The following is an 18,514-nucleotide window of genomic DNA, read 5'->3' as shown; positions in this document are numbered from 1 at the left end:
AAATGTTGTTAAACATTAAACATAATTGTTAGTTAAAAAAAAAAAAAAAAATTATACAATAATTATTGATGAAAAAAAATAATAAATAAATAACAACTAAATTGATTTGCAATAATTGTCTATTGCTGTCATTACCTATTAATAAACGCGCACACATATTTTATTGATCGAACTTTTTCAAAATAAAAAAACATTCAAATAACAGCGCCGCCACTGTAGATGTCGCTTCAGCCTCTGTCTCTCCAACCAACTGTCGGTAATGCAGACTTTCAAAAAAGCGCATAGCTTCCATTTTTTTTATGCACGAATTTTGATTCGCCGTAAATAAATCAATGATTGCATATTACATAATGATAATAATAAAATAATAAAAATAATAATATTATTATAGGGTGTATTGACAAACCATAATACAGAAAATTTTATTGTGTATTTGTGCATTGGAGGGTCGTCAGATGACGATGAAAGTAAATTTTTATTTGACGATATCCAATGATATCCAAACGAGTTGTTGTTGCGTGGTTGTTGTTACATTCTCGTGAACCGCGGCGCATGCTCTCGCGCTGCGCGGAATATAAAGAAAAAAAAAAAGTAAAATAAAATAATAAAAAAAAAATAAAATAAAACGATAAAAAAAAATCGAGTTATACACCGAGGCAAGGCACACACCATCGCGTTGAGATAAAAATGGCGACTCAACAGTGCGCTATCGCAACAATAAATATATTGTGAATAATAAATATAATAATTATTATATATTAATATATATATGTATTTTAATTAAATTAATATAATATATATATGAATATATATTGAAATATAATTGTACAGTGTTTAGAGTGTTTTTTATTAAATTCTATTTAATTTATTAATTGTTTATTTAGTTATTTATAGTGAAATGTTATTTAATTCGTGACAAATATTATTGTTGCCCACTGTGGCGTTACAAACCCTGAATTATCGGATTATTGTGCGACGTGTCACTGACAATTTTATTTGTACTTTAAGGTATTTATAAAATGTTTTTTTCTTATATATATTTTAATCTGTATTGTTAATTGCTTCATCATATTTTAGACTATTGATTTTTTATATTTTACTCACAAAGTGTTATTTGTATTATTGCTATTTAATTGACGATGTCTCAATATTTATTTTTTCATTTTCGAAATTCAAGAAAGTAGTATTTCGATAATGTCAGTCATCAGGTGAATGATTATTATTTCTTTTTTTTTTTTTTTACTGTAGGTATATAAAGAAAATTTTTAGGACGTATATATATGTATATCTATGTGAAAGGTTTTTTTTTTTTTTCCTTTTTTTATTATTTTCTTTTCACTCCACAGGGCATTGACTTTTGACACTATCAAAGGTGTTTTTTTACATTTTATTTTTCCTTCTTTATTGAACATGTTTTTTATATAATTATATTAAACAAGCATTGGTAATTAATAATGCAATTGTCCTTGATACATGATTAGATAAATTATTTTTTAATTTGACAAATTCTATTATTTTTATTTTTCATTAGCATACCGTCTGTTTACATTGATCAAAGTCCAACATTATATTGGAGCACTCAACTAAATGACTTTTCTAAAAAAACCATCAAATTAAAAAATACATTATAATCATTAACATGAAAATTTCATGATTATTTATTTCTAAATATCAAATAGAAAAACGCCCATGTTCATTTAAATTATTTCTATATATGCAATCAATAAATATATATTATAAATTAATAATTTTGCCTACAAATATACATAAGTATAAATAATGTAAATTAAATTTTATTGATTATTCCTTTTTCACTTATACATACAATATATAATAAAAAACGAAAAAAACAAAATTCCGGATTTTAATTTCATTCATGCCTGGGTTAGTTTACTCGTATTTATATTTCTAACTAACTAACGTATATATATATATATTTTTTTTTTTTAATATATATATATTTAATTTCTTTGTGTATTTTTGTGGATTGGAATCTAAGAGGATTCAAGGCGAGGTCATTATTGTACATACACACACATTTAAGAAGGGGAAATAAAATAGCAGCAGCAGCAGCAGCCGACAATCAGAACAACACACACATGTGCCCCAGTGGATATGCTGTAATATATGGGTCAGGGGATTCTCAAGAATGGGGTTGTTGACCTAGACATGTATTCTTGTCCTTGTTTATGTCGGTAAAACAGACAACTACATGATGAGTTTATTTATTTTCACGCTAGATGTCATTAGGAATATCTTGAAGCGCAATTATTCAAATCTATCGAAAATGAATTATGTTAAGGAATAATAATAACAACTTAATAATTATTATTATTTTTATCATTTTCTATAGCTAATTTATAGGCAAGAATTTTTTTTTTTAATTTATTTTCAGTTAAAAATATATTATGTATTTTAAAAAAAGACTCAGCTCTAGCATGAAAGTGAAAGACAAAGAAAAACATGAGGAAACTATAAATTTATCTCAAGGTTAAAATTCTAATGATGGAATTTTTTTTTTTAATTTTATTTATTTCAACTTGGTCCCTTGTGTATTTTTTTTAAATATAAAATATGACGTAATTGTTGTTACAGGGTTAAATAACCCTCACTGTTAATTTATTTATTCATTTATTTATTGAGTTCATTAAACTGATGATGACAATAATGATTCTCAACACATCTTTTAAATTTCAATATATATATATTATTATAATTGATCAAGTTTATGTATATCGCATTTCCGCTACTTCACTCACTGAAGTTTAAATTAAATAAACTCTTTACAATGTCATATATAAATTATTTAACAAAATATTATTATTGTTTATTATCACGATATATTTTCAGGAAAGTTCCATGTGTTATTTAATTTTTTTAAAAACTTTATTTTTAAATTGTGTTAATGATTTTTGTTTTTCTATTTTTTAATATACAATAAAGTTGTCAGATGATACAATGTGACTGTCTTATCACGTAATGATGATGATAATAATAATTCAATGTTTGGTGTTTTTTTTTTTTTTTGATATTTGAAAGTCAAAATAGTGACGCTCATGAATCATCAGTTTTTTCAGCTCAATTTTTTAAATATTTAAACTTTTTGTAATTATTATTTATGCATTTGGCGTGTTGGCATATTTTCATGAATACAATATGCACTCTGAGTTTGTAAATAAATCAAATAATAGTAAGAAAAAAAAAAAAGAAATATATTAAAAATAATAAAAACTTTCAATGCCAATGATTGTTCACACCTTCTATATACATTTAATTTCCATCTGGTAGATTTATATTTCTTTGAATTCTTTAATTCATTCAAAAGGTAAAAATAATTTATAATAAATAACAACTGGCTTTTAAAAATTGAAAATATTTTTTAAAAAAATTATAAAAAAAACTCTCTCACACCAGATAATTTATAATGATTATAATTTTTATTTAAAAAAAATATATATACCTAGTTATCAGTACAGATATAATATTATAATTAAAAATAATAAAAATTTTATCTAAAAAAAATAAAGTTTTTAAATTTTCATAGTAATATCTATTTTAGAAAAATAAAAATGACATATCAAAAAGGGCCGCGGATGTACGTGATGTTTGGTCAAGCATAAAAATAAATTTATATCTAAAACAAAATTACAATACACAAAAACTTTAAACAAAAAAAAAATGAAGCAATATAATAATAATAATAATAAAAATTAGAACGTCAAGGACAAGTACATATAATAAATATATAAAATTCTAATGATTATTTGAATAATTCAACCTTGAATTATCAATGACCTTTGTTTATTAAATAAAATTAATAAAATTTAAAAAAACTGCCGGATTATAAATTTTATATTTTAAAAAATAACAAACTAAATTAAATCATTGACGGCGACAATGATATGCGATTACGCGGTGCAAGTCAATAATGCACATTTAAAAATTAAATAAAAATAAATAACAAAATATAGGAAAAAATGTATAGATTGCGTTGCGATTATGTATTTTTGTATATAATAATTATTGAAATATAATGGCAGTAAGATATCGTGCATGTTTTGTATTTAATTAGTCTGAAGGATGACTCTCGAAGATGCGCTATCTGGGTCAGCCAGGTGACGTACTTAATACAGCATACACTTACACATTTACAGAATAAACCGATCATTCTCGTTTTTTTTTTTTTTCTTTTTTAAATATATTTATTTTTAGTTTTCATTCCCCTTAAATGTCTATACACGCATCTAATATATCAATTGGCTATTCAAATTTAAATAGCCATTGTTACTTTAATCAAATGTAAAATATTTTTCATTTTTATTTATTTATAAATATAAATATAGGTCATTAGCCTATGAAATTTGAACTTTTTTGATATTTTTATTTTTATTTTATATAATCTATGAATAAACTTTATTTATATATAAAAATACATTTGTGGAAATTAAATTTATTACGTGACATTAAAAATTGAAAAATAAAAAAAAATCTTATCGTTTTATTTGAAAAAAAAAAAAAAAAAAAAATTTGTATAGATGCTTATATATTTGTGTCGGGCAAAACTTTGAGTAACCAGTGTGCTCTTCTTCTTCTTGTTCAATAAAAAAGAAATAAATTTAAAAAAATAAAAATGAAGTAAGCGAACGAAAAATGTCAACGAGTCAACGACCTAGTTATGATATCAACACGGACCTACCTGACGCCACTTTCCAGATAAATCTAATTCAAATAAAAAAACATATTTTTTAACATTTTTATTTTTTCATTTATTAAATACAATAATTATTTATTATTATTTTCCATATATCCAATTTATGATATATAATATACTGAGTCATGAATTTTTTCCTTTATTTAAAAATGCTGATTAAAAAAAAAAAAAAAGAAACAAAATTTAAATTCCCATGAATCTTTGGTTTTTTTAAATTTTTTTATCTATGATTATTTATCTTGAATGGGTTTTTTTATTCTATTTTTTTGTTGCAGCCAAGTTTGACAAAAATGAAGGACGAAATCGATGAAGATGAGCAAGTCACTTTGTCAGCATCAACTTCAACTTCAACCGACACATCAACTCAGTATGGGTAAGTTTTTGTTGATTTTTTTTTAATCTCAATTAATGGTTATAAAAAAAATAAAATGAAAAAAAATGCATATAGTATGTATATGAAAAAAAATATGTCGAGATGATGATGATGATGATGCGCCGACTGTGGGCGGCGACTATAAACAGATAAAGATGGAAAACCGGTTGATTTGGTGGGGGCAGCCGGCAGCCGCCAGTTCGCGCCCAACCGCCGGCACAAACGTATCACTCTGTCAAATAATATCTATATCAATAAATAAAGTATAAAATTAATTACTTTTTAAATTATTAAATTAGGTATATTATTTTTTTTCATTAAATAAACCAAAGTAGTAGAATTTTTTTTAATTCAATACAATACCAAATATTCATTTTTATATGTGAATTTTTTTATTTTTTTTTCAAATTTGAATTTTTTTTCGTCAAAATGATTGTGGGTTATTGAACTTTTGATTATTTCGAGGCTACATTTAATTTATCATAATTGAATTATAAAAAAATAAAAAATTGTTGTTTTGTTAAATAATTTATAAATGTTTATTGCTATTTTTTGTTGAGTGGAAAAACTAAAAGTGCGTATATATTAATACGGCTTCCGCGATTTTCCGAGTTGCGCAGTTGATTTGTTATGTGTTGAACGTTGTCAAGGTCAAGATTCCGGATCGTCGAGTATATCACTTGAAGGACAATTGATTATATTTAATAGTTTTATCAGTATATATATTTAATTGCTATTTTTTTAAATAAAAATAAACAATCTTTTTATTTGAAAAAAATATAAAAAATCAGCTTGATAGCCGGCTTTTTTTTGTTATTATTATTTTCTTAACAAGTTAAATCAATACTTGCAGTGAATTTTTACAGTGTATTTTAGTAAAAAGTTTTTGGAGTAACATGAAAATTATATTTTCTCATGAAAATAATAATAAATGAAATATATAATAATTGAGTGAGTTAATTTGATGATGATGATGATGATGATGATGCTTGCCACAATTTGACTGAGATAATACTTTACTTGTCTTTATCAGTCCTCTCAACACGATCGTCGTCGCTGTCAGATTATTTTTTAAAGCTAACTAATATTAATGCGCCAAAAAAATTAAATTCAAAATATTTACATGTATTTGTAATTTATTCAGTATTTTATTAATAGAAATTATTCAATAAGTTTTATTAAAATGGCAATTAATACAGCTAGAAAAATTTGCAAATATTTTATCTTATAAATTGATTTATTTAAAAAAACTTTAATTGATAAATAAATAAATAAATAAATAAACATGTGGCAACATCAAGAGAATCAGTATCAAAATGTTGTACCGCAAATAATAAAACAAATTAATTCAATACAACAACAAACCGTTATGTCACCTGATGATAATGCTAATCAAGCCATGACAATTCACCAAAATGATACTTTAAAAGAACCCACAGCTAGTTCAAGGTCAGTATTTTATTACAAACAAAATATAATTTTTTAATACAAAAAAAAAGCAATAAACTAAATAAATTGTGTATGAGGTTAAATTTAATACATCAATCGGCAATAATAATCGCATTCATTTTTTTTTTTTTCGAATTAAAATAATACATATACTTACTTGAATGTAAAAATCTGGTTATTCAAGATTTCTTTGTGTCATATATTATATTTATTTTTAATTTTTTTTTATTGAACGTCTAGGTCAATCGACTCAAAATTTATATATATTTTTTTGCTTTCGAATAAACAATTCCATTCATACAAATTTCATTGATTGGAAAAATATTTCAATAACAAAAAAGGCAAGCTAAATTTGTTGATTATATTTATAACATTTAAATCATCATTTTAATATATATATAAAAAATTAATTCAACAGGTAATTCATATATGTAAACGGTCATTTACCCTGTCAATCTACTTGAACTTTGTCTTTAATAATTTTTATCATTGTTTTTTTAAAATTTGCACTTTAAATTATTTCCTTGAAATAAACAATGTTATTGTTATTTATAAACATAAAAAAAAATTAATTAGTGTGTTTGTCATTTGAAACAAAACAATTTATATCTTGTTTATTTTATTATTATCATTAAAATGCATCAAATGTTAAATTTGATATGCAACTTTTTTTTTTTTTGGTATATTAATCCCAAATGATATGGAAATTTTATTAGCCACGTGTCGGTCAATTTGATTGTCGGATATATATTTCCAATATTTCAATTTCAATATTTATGCATTTCCATATTTTCATATGTACTATAAATATATTTTGAAAATTAATAACTGCACGTGTGTGGCATTTTATTATTTTATATATATTTTTTATTATTCATTTATTCATAATTTAATAAACATCCACATTAGTATCATGTGGATTTATAACAATTCATACAAATTGCGTTGTTGATTTTTCATTTTCATTCTAACGAAATATATACGAATTTTAAATATTATTCATTTTTTTTTTCTTTCAAATCCATGCATGAATGATTATTTTTTAACGATTCTATTTTTTTTTTTTCCAACAAACTTGAAATCCAAGAAATTATTAATTTTCATAAAGGGTTTTAAATAAAGGCATTTGAAATTCGATATTTTTCATTGGATCGTTAAAGCAACTAGTTAAAAAGTAATAAAAAAAAAAAATAAAATAAACTCGTTCGATGAGTTAATAAATAATTTATTTAAAAAAAAAAAAAAAAAACATAAATTTTCTATTCATTCTGCATGGGAAAAATTATTATTTTTTAAAAATTGATATTCAATACTTTTTAACGATGTTTGAAGCGTAATGATTTTTATGACATGGTTTTTTTTTTTTTTTTTCAATAAATTAAATATTTCATAAAAAAATATCTAAAGGATAAAATTTAAAATATTGTCTACAGCTGATAGATAGATAGATAATGCAACATTTTAATTAACACAAACATTTAAAATGATGCGACTGACTTTGACCTTGTTGTCCTCTACCTAGGACATGACGCTTTTCATTGTAAATATCGACTATGTATATTATTATTACAATATTGCGTCACACCTTGTACTCACTACTCAATGATGATTTTAAAAAATAATCATAATTATAAAATGATAATGAAATAAAAGGAAAAAGTATATATATATTTTTAAAATACTTGTCATATAAATTCATTGAGTGAAATTTAGTAAACAACTTGTAGATAAAGTTATTATAGCTTATAATGAAAATATAAAAAATACATAATTATTATTTTTAATAATTGCATTTTGAAAAATATATTTTAAATTTAATAAAAATAAATTTAAACACGCTTGCGCAACAGGTCCGTTTATTGAGACCTACCCCAACTTAAAAGTAACAAGACTATTCTTTCATTGAAATTTATTTATTTTGTTAAATTTAAAAATGAAAGGTTGGATAAAAGAAAAATTATTTTATAATTATATGTCTTTAGTGTGTGTGTGTGTTTTTTTGAAACATTGCATAATTGATTTGAAATTAAAAATTAAATAAATATATAATCAAAGCTTGCAACTTTAATTCATACAGTATTTTTTTTTTCTTTATTTTTATTATAAATAAATATTGGCTGCGTATGATGGAAGTTACTAGAGTCGTAACTCAGTTTCCTGCAGTTTAAAAAAAATTATTAATTTCATATAGTTAACAATAAATTTAGTTTGTAGGACCAATTGAATTTGATAATTTGTTTGATAGATTTATGTGTCGGACTTATTGAGACGTCATTTCACTTGGCATCGTCTTGTATTATTAAAAATATTTTTTGATTGTTGTTAGTAATATTTAAAAGTACTCTAGACATACCAGACACATTGAAACACTTTTTAATCTGCAACAATATTGCTTGCCAAATAATAATATCTACTAACGAAAATGCAAAAATAAATATTTGTCATACAGTGTTAATAATATTTTAATGAATTAACAAACACAAAATATTTATTATAAATATATACAGTATTTTTATTTTTTTGTTAAATATTATTAGAAGGTTTTTTTTCTTCATATTTTTAATCAAGAAGGTCACATGAAAATTACTACTTGACAAACATCCATCATTCTAAAATTGCAGTGTCATAATTGTAGCACACAAACTTGTAATCTCTTAAATAATCATAATAACAATGATAATTTTGTTATCTCACTTGGAAATTTACTTGTGTAATATTATATAAAAAAAAATACAGCTAACGATAAAAATGAAAAATCATATTATTAGATTAATATATTTGATAAAACACTCATATTATATATATAGGTATATATTTTTTTTTGTCATTTTTACATAATAATTTTGTTGATTATCTTAGAAAACAAAATTATTTTTAATAGACAATATTTTTCCATTTTCAATACAATTGTTTAAATAATAAAAATTGATATGAATTTTTTATATACCTGAGACGGATTGCCACTGGATATTTAACAACTTTGTAAGCATAAAAATTATTATATTCTGACGTCAATGGGTTAGAGTCATTTTCAATAGATAAAAAAATAAAAAGCTACAAGTTTTTTGAAATTTGAATCATCAATTAATCCAAAAATGTATATTAATTTATAATAAAATAAAAAAACAACTGATTAAATATATCTAATTAATTGTTTTCAATATAAACTATTTTGTTAATATAGTTTTGAGTTATATTTAGTATAGAAATTTATAGCAACTGTGTACATAATTAGCACATGTGTCCTTGTCACTGGTTATTTATGTTAATGAATAATTACCGTAATTAACAAAAAAAAAACAAAAATAAATATATTTAAACAAATGAATTAGTTTATAATTTAATATAATTGTTTTGGTAATTTATTATACGTGGATTATTTATAAATACATATATAAATTGTGAAAAAAACGTGTTTGCAATCATTTTGAATGATTTTTTTTTTAAATTTAAATGATATACATATATATATATAATAGTTGTTGTATGGGGTATTTTTAAAAATAAAAAAAAAAGCATTAGACACGTGGAGAGAAATTTCATCTTATTTTCATTTATCCTTTTTTTATATTTTTCATCTTCTCAATTTTATATATATTTATATATTTTATTTTTTTTTTTTCTATGCGAAAGTATATACTCCTTTACAAATTACGGTAAATTTTTATATTTTTTTATTTTTGCTTAAATTATTTTCGTCGTATTTCCACACTCACACACACATTATATTTTTTATTTCACATTTATAAAAATTTTATTTATTTTTTTCATTGGTATATATATATTTTCTATCAAAGCGTGGGAGTTTAATGGATACATGTGGTTTAATATTACCTTATTATTTTTGGTGAAAAAAAACTAAAAAAAATAAAAAAATAATAATAAAAATATATTTTATTACAATGTAAATTTTAAAAATATATATTGTATGAAAAAAAAAAAAAAAGGTTTTAAAATATAAAATTTTTTTGTCATCGTTACTGGTTTGGAGAGTGCACCAAAGCATGGTAAATAAAAATTGCAATTTTTTTTTTTTTTAATTTGGCCTTGGTTGGCCTCTAAAATGGCTTCCCCTTAAAATGAACATGCACACGATTAAATGTTGTTTTATTTTATACACTCCCACCAACATACATATGCATGCACTCTTGCAGGCTTGTCCCTGCAGTTGTTGTTGATGATGATGATGATGATGATGATGATGATGATAGTCTCCATGTTGTACTCTTTCACTTTAAATTATATTTTTTACACTTTGGCTGTTGCTACACGCTGCACCCAAGACCACGGTTTTTACGAGTTTTTCGGCTGGCACACACATACTCATATTGCATTACTGCACCGAGTTTTAATACAAAGACACACTCGAGTGTATATCCTGTCTTTTGGTATGTGTACATGTATATATAATATATATATATTTTTTTTTTTCAAGTTACAATGTCACCCTCATATTTATACTCGACAGTTGTTGCACCAGTTTATATGCACTCACTGCATACACATTTTCAGTGATGATGATGATGATGATGACGCTATATATGTTAATTTTTCAATGTGCAAGGTCAAAGTCAATAAATGAATATACATATATATTTATGTTAAAAGATCATTGATCTGTTGAAATATAATTTATTCAATATATACTAATTTATAAACAAAATATAAGCATTTGATTTGTATTTTTTAGTAAATTTAAAATTCTGCTAGCATGCAATGTGAATTTTAGCAAATTTAACTTGGCTTTGCCCATGGCAACAACAACATGTCTCCCTCATTTTCAAGGTGACCTTGCTCAACCCTTACGCATTGCTTTCCTCTGTACAATTTATATATATGTATATATAAAAACTTAGGCAAAGCCATCAAGACGAGAAGAGAGAGAGCTTTAAAAAGAAAATAAAAAAAGAAAAAAAGCTGCACATAAAAATTGAACATTGACAGAGTGACTAGACAGAGAAACAAAGAATCTGCACTCTTTCAAAAGTTGGTTTTTCTTTTATATTGCAGTGTATACTCTTCAAGTGTGACAAACAGGGCGTAAAAAATAAAAAAAAAAGTGTTGATGTTTTTCAGCATTTTATTGTGATGATAGTGAAAAAATAAATTGTAGTGGGTGGGTGGATAGATGGGTGGGGCTTTGGTACATTGACTGGGGCTGTTGATTTTTTTTTTTTTTTATTATTTTATTTTTTCACTTAGTTGAGGACTGAGAGGAGGCAACATTTGGTTGCTCACGAAAACCTGCAGTGAGGCAGGCCGTGGACGACATCCAGAGGTGCCCAATATTTTTATTAATCCTATTTATTATTTTTGAATATATATATCTATATTAAAATACACTCTAAAATATTTATTTTTAAAATAACAATATAAAACATTCCATGGAAGCAATCTAATCAATATTGAAAATGAAATTGAAAAATATACAAGCATATACAACTATGTATATACTCATTTATATATTATTTTAAAAATATGCACAGTGTTGTTGACCAGTGGTTCACAAACTGACTCTGATGTTGCTGAGCAAGATTATGCGTGTCTGGCAATTTATTGACAGATTAAATTAATTATTTGTCGTGGTTTATTGATTGACAAATAAATATATATGCAATTAGGGATATAATCAATCGATTGGATTATTGTAGATTTATTTTGTCGAGAAAATAAATTTAAAAAAAAGCAGTACAATGACCATGGTTAATGTTGGAATCCTTGGGGAAGTTATCTCTCTATAAAAGCAGTCTACTAGCTTTCAGTGGCAGACTGTCGAGTATCGATCCTTACACCCTCCAGTAACTTTGGCTTACACCACCCCTATTGATGTTGCTGCTGATGCTGCTGCTGCTGCGGTTGTGACTGCGACTGCATGCAACCTTCAAAATTATTCGTACAATATGCATTAGCTACATTGTATCCTCTTTAATATTTTATTATCATATTATTAATTCACATACTGTTGAAAAAAAAAATATATAAAAATTATTAATAGATATTGATTTTTAAATTTACCAGAAATATTTTAATCAGAAATGAAATAGTCTGTTTCTTATTTATTTTATAAAAATAAAACTTACTCATTAGTTGATAAAAATGATATTAAATGTCTTTTGTTATAAAAATATTTATATATATTAAAATTACATTAAAAGCTAGTATAAACATAATGAGTTTTTAAAAATATTTAAAAAATATGTGTTGATGAAATAAATTTATAAAAATACTTTTTTTTTTATTAATTTATAAATAAAATAAATATTTAGGTATTTGCAAATTTAATTAATATTTTCAAAAAATTGGCATTTATCCAAAATAACAAATTTCCAGAATGAAAAAAAAAAAAAATAGTATACTGAGTGTATATTTTTCTGGCACTTGATTATAAATTAGGTTTTTTAAATTACAATACAAACTAAATTGACGATAATTTTATAAAAATGAAAAAAAAACTATAACCACGCGTTATTTACAATTTAATATATTTATTTGAATGAAATACAAGAAGAATTTATTATTTTATAAAATTTTGTCAGTCTCAATTTTATTTGAGTCACATTTGCGTGGGTGAAATGAAAAATAAAAAAATATACAAAATTCAACAGAGAATTGAATTAAAAAACTAGAATGAAAAGAAAAAAAAAAAAAAACAACTTTGAATTAATGGGAATCGTCTGGGTGTTTTTAGAATAAAAATAATTTAAAAATAATGCAGTAAGGCTGAAATAAATGAAAGAAAAAGTGTGATTTAATAAACAATTGATATACATTTACAATTATTTATATATTTATAAAATAAAACTATATAATGATGACACATTTATATTGTTACAGTAATGCCAGAGCAACGCGAAATCTTGCGGAAAAACAACGCAGGGATAATCTCAATAACAACATTGCTCTTATGGCTGCATTGGTACCTGTTGTCGCTGGAAGTTCCAGGCGGCAGGATAAAATATCAATTCTCAGACTAGCTGCTGCATTTCTCAGGACACACTACAGTAAATAAATACATTCATATATATTATTTATAAACAATAAATAATTAATTTTTTTATACTATTTATCTATACTTGCAGCAGTGGGCACCACATCTCAGGAATTTTTACCAGATAAATATAATGATATTGATCTTGAACAAAGTTTTCTCGATGTAAGTTATTTATATTATTGATTATTAATTAATTTATACATATGGCTATTTTATTTTATTTTTATTACAGAGTTTTGATGGAAGTGGAGGCTTCCTCATTGTTGTAACGAGCTCTGGAAATATTGTTCATATTAGTAAAAGTATTGAAGGACCCCTCGGCCATGCGCCGGTATGTAAAATTTAATTAATAATTTATTGAAAATATTATAAAACAACGATATAAATGTATGTCAAAAGATTCAATTATTTTACACGGTATTTTAATTTACTGAAACAACAAAAATGCGTCAACTCAAATCATCCAAAGTTTAGATAAAGAAAAAATCTGAAATTATTTTAATTTAATCAGCAAAAAAAAAAAAAAAATTTAATCAAGTATATATTAAGATAAATAAAATAATAACAAGACAGTAGTCTATGGATGGATTTGCTTTAAATATCTTTATCACATAACGATGATAATTTGTCGTCTGTGCTTGACGAGGCATAATCATGACTGACCCCGGTTGGGTATTTTATTTCTTCAGACTGTATGTATATGATAATAATAAACTCAGTGTAATACTTGTCCCCTCTACTCTCGTTTTTTTTTTTTTTTTCTTAAAATATGTCTACAATCAGTAAGCTATTGTGAATAAAGAAATCATAAAAAAAAAATATGGCCACCCACGATGATAACAAGTAACGCGCGCGTCTTGTCAAAGTACGTAACAAGACTTTTGTCTCTCATTACGTCAATGCTGCTTGAAGAAAATCTTTGTTGTTAATGATAAATAAAATAAAATAAAATAACCAACAAATGATTAAATTAATTATTTTTCAGAATGAACTGATGGGAAAATCACTCTACAGCTATATACATCCAGAGGATCATGCTGAATTAACTAAAAATTTAACACCTGATGAATCATTGTTGAACCAACCAGCAGCAATATCAAATATATCAAACATTGATGATAATAATTCAAATTCATCAAATGATTCAAGTTTATCATCATCAAATAATAATACAAATACAAATAATACAAATAATATTAATAATTTTCGTGAACAACGACGTAATTTTAATATAAAATTTGCACAAAGAACAAATTCACGTGGTGAACATACACAATATAAATGTTTTAATATAACTGGAATGTTAAGATTATCAAATTATTGTCGTAATAGACCAGGTAAAAGTAAAAATACAACAAGCAATGATATTATATTTGTTGGTATTGCAAGACAATTACAAAGAAGATTCACCAAATTATCATTATTTGAAGCAAGTAAAGAAGAATATGTTACACGTCATTTGGTTGATGGTAGAATAATTTTTTGTGATCATCGTATATCTGTTGTTGCTGGTTATATGTCTGAGGAAGTATCTGGCTCTAGTGCCTTTCGTTATATGCATAAAGATGATGTTAGATGGACAATAATAGCACTACGTCAAAGTAAGTTTGCTTTTTTTTTATTTTTTTATTTTCATTTTAATTAATTAATTAATCTTCATTTATTTATTTATTTTTACAGTGTACGATTGTCGTTTAGAATTTGGTGCATCATGTTATAGATTATTATCAAAAACTGGTGATTTTATTTATTTAAGAACTCATGGTTTTCTTGAATTTGATAAACAAACTGGTACATTTGAATCATTTGTTTGTGTTAATACACTTGTTGATGAAGAAGAAGGTGAAAAATTAATCAAAGAAATGAAAGAAAGATTTTCAGCAATAATAACAAATTCAAATAATCGTTCAATTATTGAAACAGATAATAATGAAATTAATGAAAAATCAGAAGAACCACCAAGTGTTGAAGATCCATCACAACTTGAAGGTGTTATTTTACAATTAATTAATGGTTTATCACCATCACCAACAATAACAGATGTACCATTAGTATCATCACCAAATCCAGAAATTCAATATGCTAAAGCAGCAATGTATTCACAACATATGCCACCAGTTAATATACACACACGTCAAATTGGATTAACATCATCATCATCATCATCATCATCATCTTCATCGTCTTCATCATCGTCATCATCAAATTCTTCTTCTTCTTCTTTAAATCATGATAAACGTATTAAATCAGAAATTAAAAACATTAAATCACCAGATAATACAATTAATAATAATAATAATAATAATAGTGATAAACAAGAATCATCATCATCATCATTATCATCATCAAAAACATTATCAACAAATTCAGTTATTCAAAAAATCAGTCAAAATAATTATAATAAAATTAGTGAAAAAAATATAATTACCGAGCTTGATGATAGAATAAGTCCAGTTAATATTATTGATGAAAATATTTCAATTGTAAATACATTTAATAGTAAAAATATTTATGAAAATGATAATGAATTGAGTCCATCAGTATCATCACATCATGGTAAACCAGACAGTATGATTATGTACATAAAAACTGAAAAAATTGATGGTAATTCAATTTGTGGTAAAAGATCATTAGATACCACCAATGATGATGATGATGATGTTAATATTAATGGTAAAGCTAATGGCATTGATGATGGTGATAATAGTACATCAAAAAAAAGACAAAGAAATGAGTATTTTAATAGTTCACCTGAACAGGATAAATCAAGTCTTCAAGATATTATGAAATCAAATCCAGATATATTAAAAATGCTTGATGAAATTGGTCATGTTATGAATACTGAACCAGATCCAAATGTTCCACCATCATTATCACAACATTATGCATCTGAACAAGTTGATGAAACACTTAGAAATTTAGAGGATAGAATAACTTATCAAGAAAATCAACTTGATGAATTGGGTCTTGTTATTGAAAATTCAGATCTTCATTCACAACGTGATAATTATGATCAATTACAAGCTGAACATGAAATACAAAAAAAAATGATTAAAACACTTCAACAAGATCATCACAGTATGAAAGTTATTAATGTTAAACAAAATATTGGTGTTTGAAATTTATCATAAGCCTTCAAAGTAAATCAATTTTTATTGTTTTTTTTTTTATTTATTAACATTTTTTAATTTAATTAATAATTGACAACGTACTTGGTCAATTTATCAATTAATTTATTTACAACAATTGGAAAAATTATAAATTTAATCAGGAAAAACAAATTGATCATGTTGAAATATAAATTGAAAGCTAAATAGCGAAAAAAATAAATTGTGCAATCGATCGATATATAATATTTTTTTTTTTTTTTTTTTTTAATTTGTTAGTCAGTGTGTAATTTGATAAGTAACAAAAAAAAAAAATAAATGTTATCTTCCTGAATAACTGACTGAAAAAATCAGGAAGAAATTCATCTTAAATTAGTAATATTAACTATTGCTTTGTTTTTAAATGAAATAATCGGCGAAAATAATTAATAATAAATTGAGTGTAAAAATTAAAAAATAAAATCTCTATTAAATAGTTTAAAATTAAATTACTATTAAAAAAAGAGAGAGAGAGAGATAAATAAATAAACCAAGTAAAAAAAACCAAGGTAATAAATTAAATTGTTTACCTGAAAATTTCAACTAAGCAATTACAATGTAAAGACTAATCTTGTAAGCATATAAAACAAAAAAGAAAAACAAAAAAAAAAAAACTATATAAATATCTATATAAATCAAGAAGAAAAAAAAGAAAAAAAAAAATACTTTGATTGTTGTCAACGTTTAGTTGACACACCGTAAGACTGCAATGTTAATTTTATTATAAACATATATATAAATATAAATATTATATACATAATAATAAATAATAATATTAAAAATTATTAATAACTACTTTCCCAATTGCCAACAAGGGTTGCCCATTTGTTTTTAATTAATTCTTTTTACATAAAAAAAATATAAATCATCGTAATCATGTTGACTGCATAATTAATAAAAATTTTAACCAGTCATAATAATAATCATAATCATAATAATAGTTGATAATAAATAAATAAATAAATTGACATGTGTTTTATTACTTGGCACAGTTTGTAATCGAAATTTAAAAAAAAAGAGTAAATTTTGCACCATTTTATTCAATATATATTTCACTTTTTCATAAGACGATAATAGTAACTCATATAATAATAATAATAAATAATAAATAAATAAATAGTTAACAATGCATTCACAATAATGTTTGCTGCAGATATGCTAACAGAGAAAAAAAAAACTGTTAAGTACAGTAAAAATAAAAATTTTTCATTTTTTAAAATAAAAAATAATAATAATAATAATATTTTAATAATAAATAAATAAATAAATAAATAAATAAATGGTTAATGCAAATGAAAAGCCAAGTTTGATATACTTAAATTCATACCGGCCTAGTTGTTAATTAAAAATTTGTTATACTGGAAATTTAATGATAAATAATTAAATAAAAAACTTTTAAAAATAAAATTTTAAGACAAGCTTGGCTTTTCAAGTTGTATACTTTATAATAATAAATAAACTGTTTGTTTATGTCATTAATGCAAAGACAAAAATAATTTATGGAGAAAAAAAAATAGTGCGATTAATTATTATATAAAATGTATAATGCATAAATGTACTCATCAAATTGAAATATTGATGGGTATTTTTTTGAAATTTAGCTAATGAAAAATTGTTTAAGATTATTGAATTTAGAAAAAAATGAAAAAAAAAAAAAAAAACATCGTAGATCCCTCCCCGACTCCGACTAATGTATAGTACAAATTTATAAAATTTAAAACTGTCTGTGTTTTATTAAAATATTCGATGAAAAAAGAGACAATTTAAATTGATAAATATATTCATCCAGCAATGTCAACGACTTTAATTTAGACTGAAAATTTATTTATTAGAAAAATCACTAA

At 23.7% G+C, this 18,514-nt stretch overlaps 1 protein-coding gene across 3 annotated transcripts; it reads left to right on the top strand.

Moving 5' to 3' along the window:
* Positions 1-637: 637 nt before the first annotated feature.
* On the top strand, positions 638-17,312 carry LOC122856600 (putative uncharacterized protein DDB_G0282133). 3 transcript variants are annotated; one of them, XM_044158306.1, is made up of 8 exons: positions 710-728; positions 885-1,008; positions 4,987-5,084; positions 13,368-13,534; positions 13,613-13,686; positions 13,757-13,855; positions 14,510-15,125; positions 15,205-17,312. In XM_044158306.1, exons 3-8 carry the CDS (start codon positions 5,002-5,004, stop codon positions 16,641-16,643), a joined length of 2,478 nt encoding a protein of 825 aa, XP_044014241.1. In that variant the 5' UTR covers positions 710-728; positions 885-1,008; positions 4,987-5,001; the 3' UTR covers positions 16,644-17,312. The 3 variants fall into 3 exon arrangements, with proteins under 3 accessions (XP_044014239.1, XP_044014241.1, XP_044014238.1); XM_044158304.1 differs by having other exon boundaries at positions 638-1,008; XM_044158303.1 differs by lacking the exons at positions 710-728; positions 885-1,008; positions 4,987-5,084 and adding an exon at positions 5,274-6,533.
* Positions 17,313-18,514: the final 1,202 nt, after the last annotated feature.

Source organism: Aphidius gifuensis, linkage group LG5 (genome assembly GCF_014905175.1).
Source record: "Aphidius gifuensis isolate YNYX2018 linkage group LG5, ASM1490517v1, whole genome shotgun sequence".
Taxonomy (NCBI): Eukaryota; Metazoa; Arthropoda; class Insecta; order Hymenoptera; family Braconidae; genus Aphidius; species Aphidius gifuensis.
This window is presented reverse-complemented; position numbering and strand designations above follow the sequence as displayed.

Coding starts and splice junctions, on each gene's coding strand:
- LOC122856600 (XM_044158303.1), top strand. CDS start 6,370: ATGTGGCAACATCAAGAGAATCAGTATCAAAATGTTGTACCGCAAATA. Junction 6,534..13,367: donor GAACCCACAGCTAGTTCAAG/GTCAGTATTTTA, acceptor ATATTGTTACAG/TAATGCCAGAGCAACGCGAA. Junction 13,687..13,756: donor TTGAACAAAGTTTTCTCGAT/GTAAGTTATTTA, acceptor TTTTTATTACAG/AGTTTTGATGGAAGTGGAGG.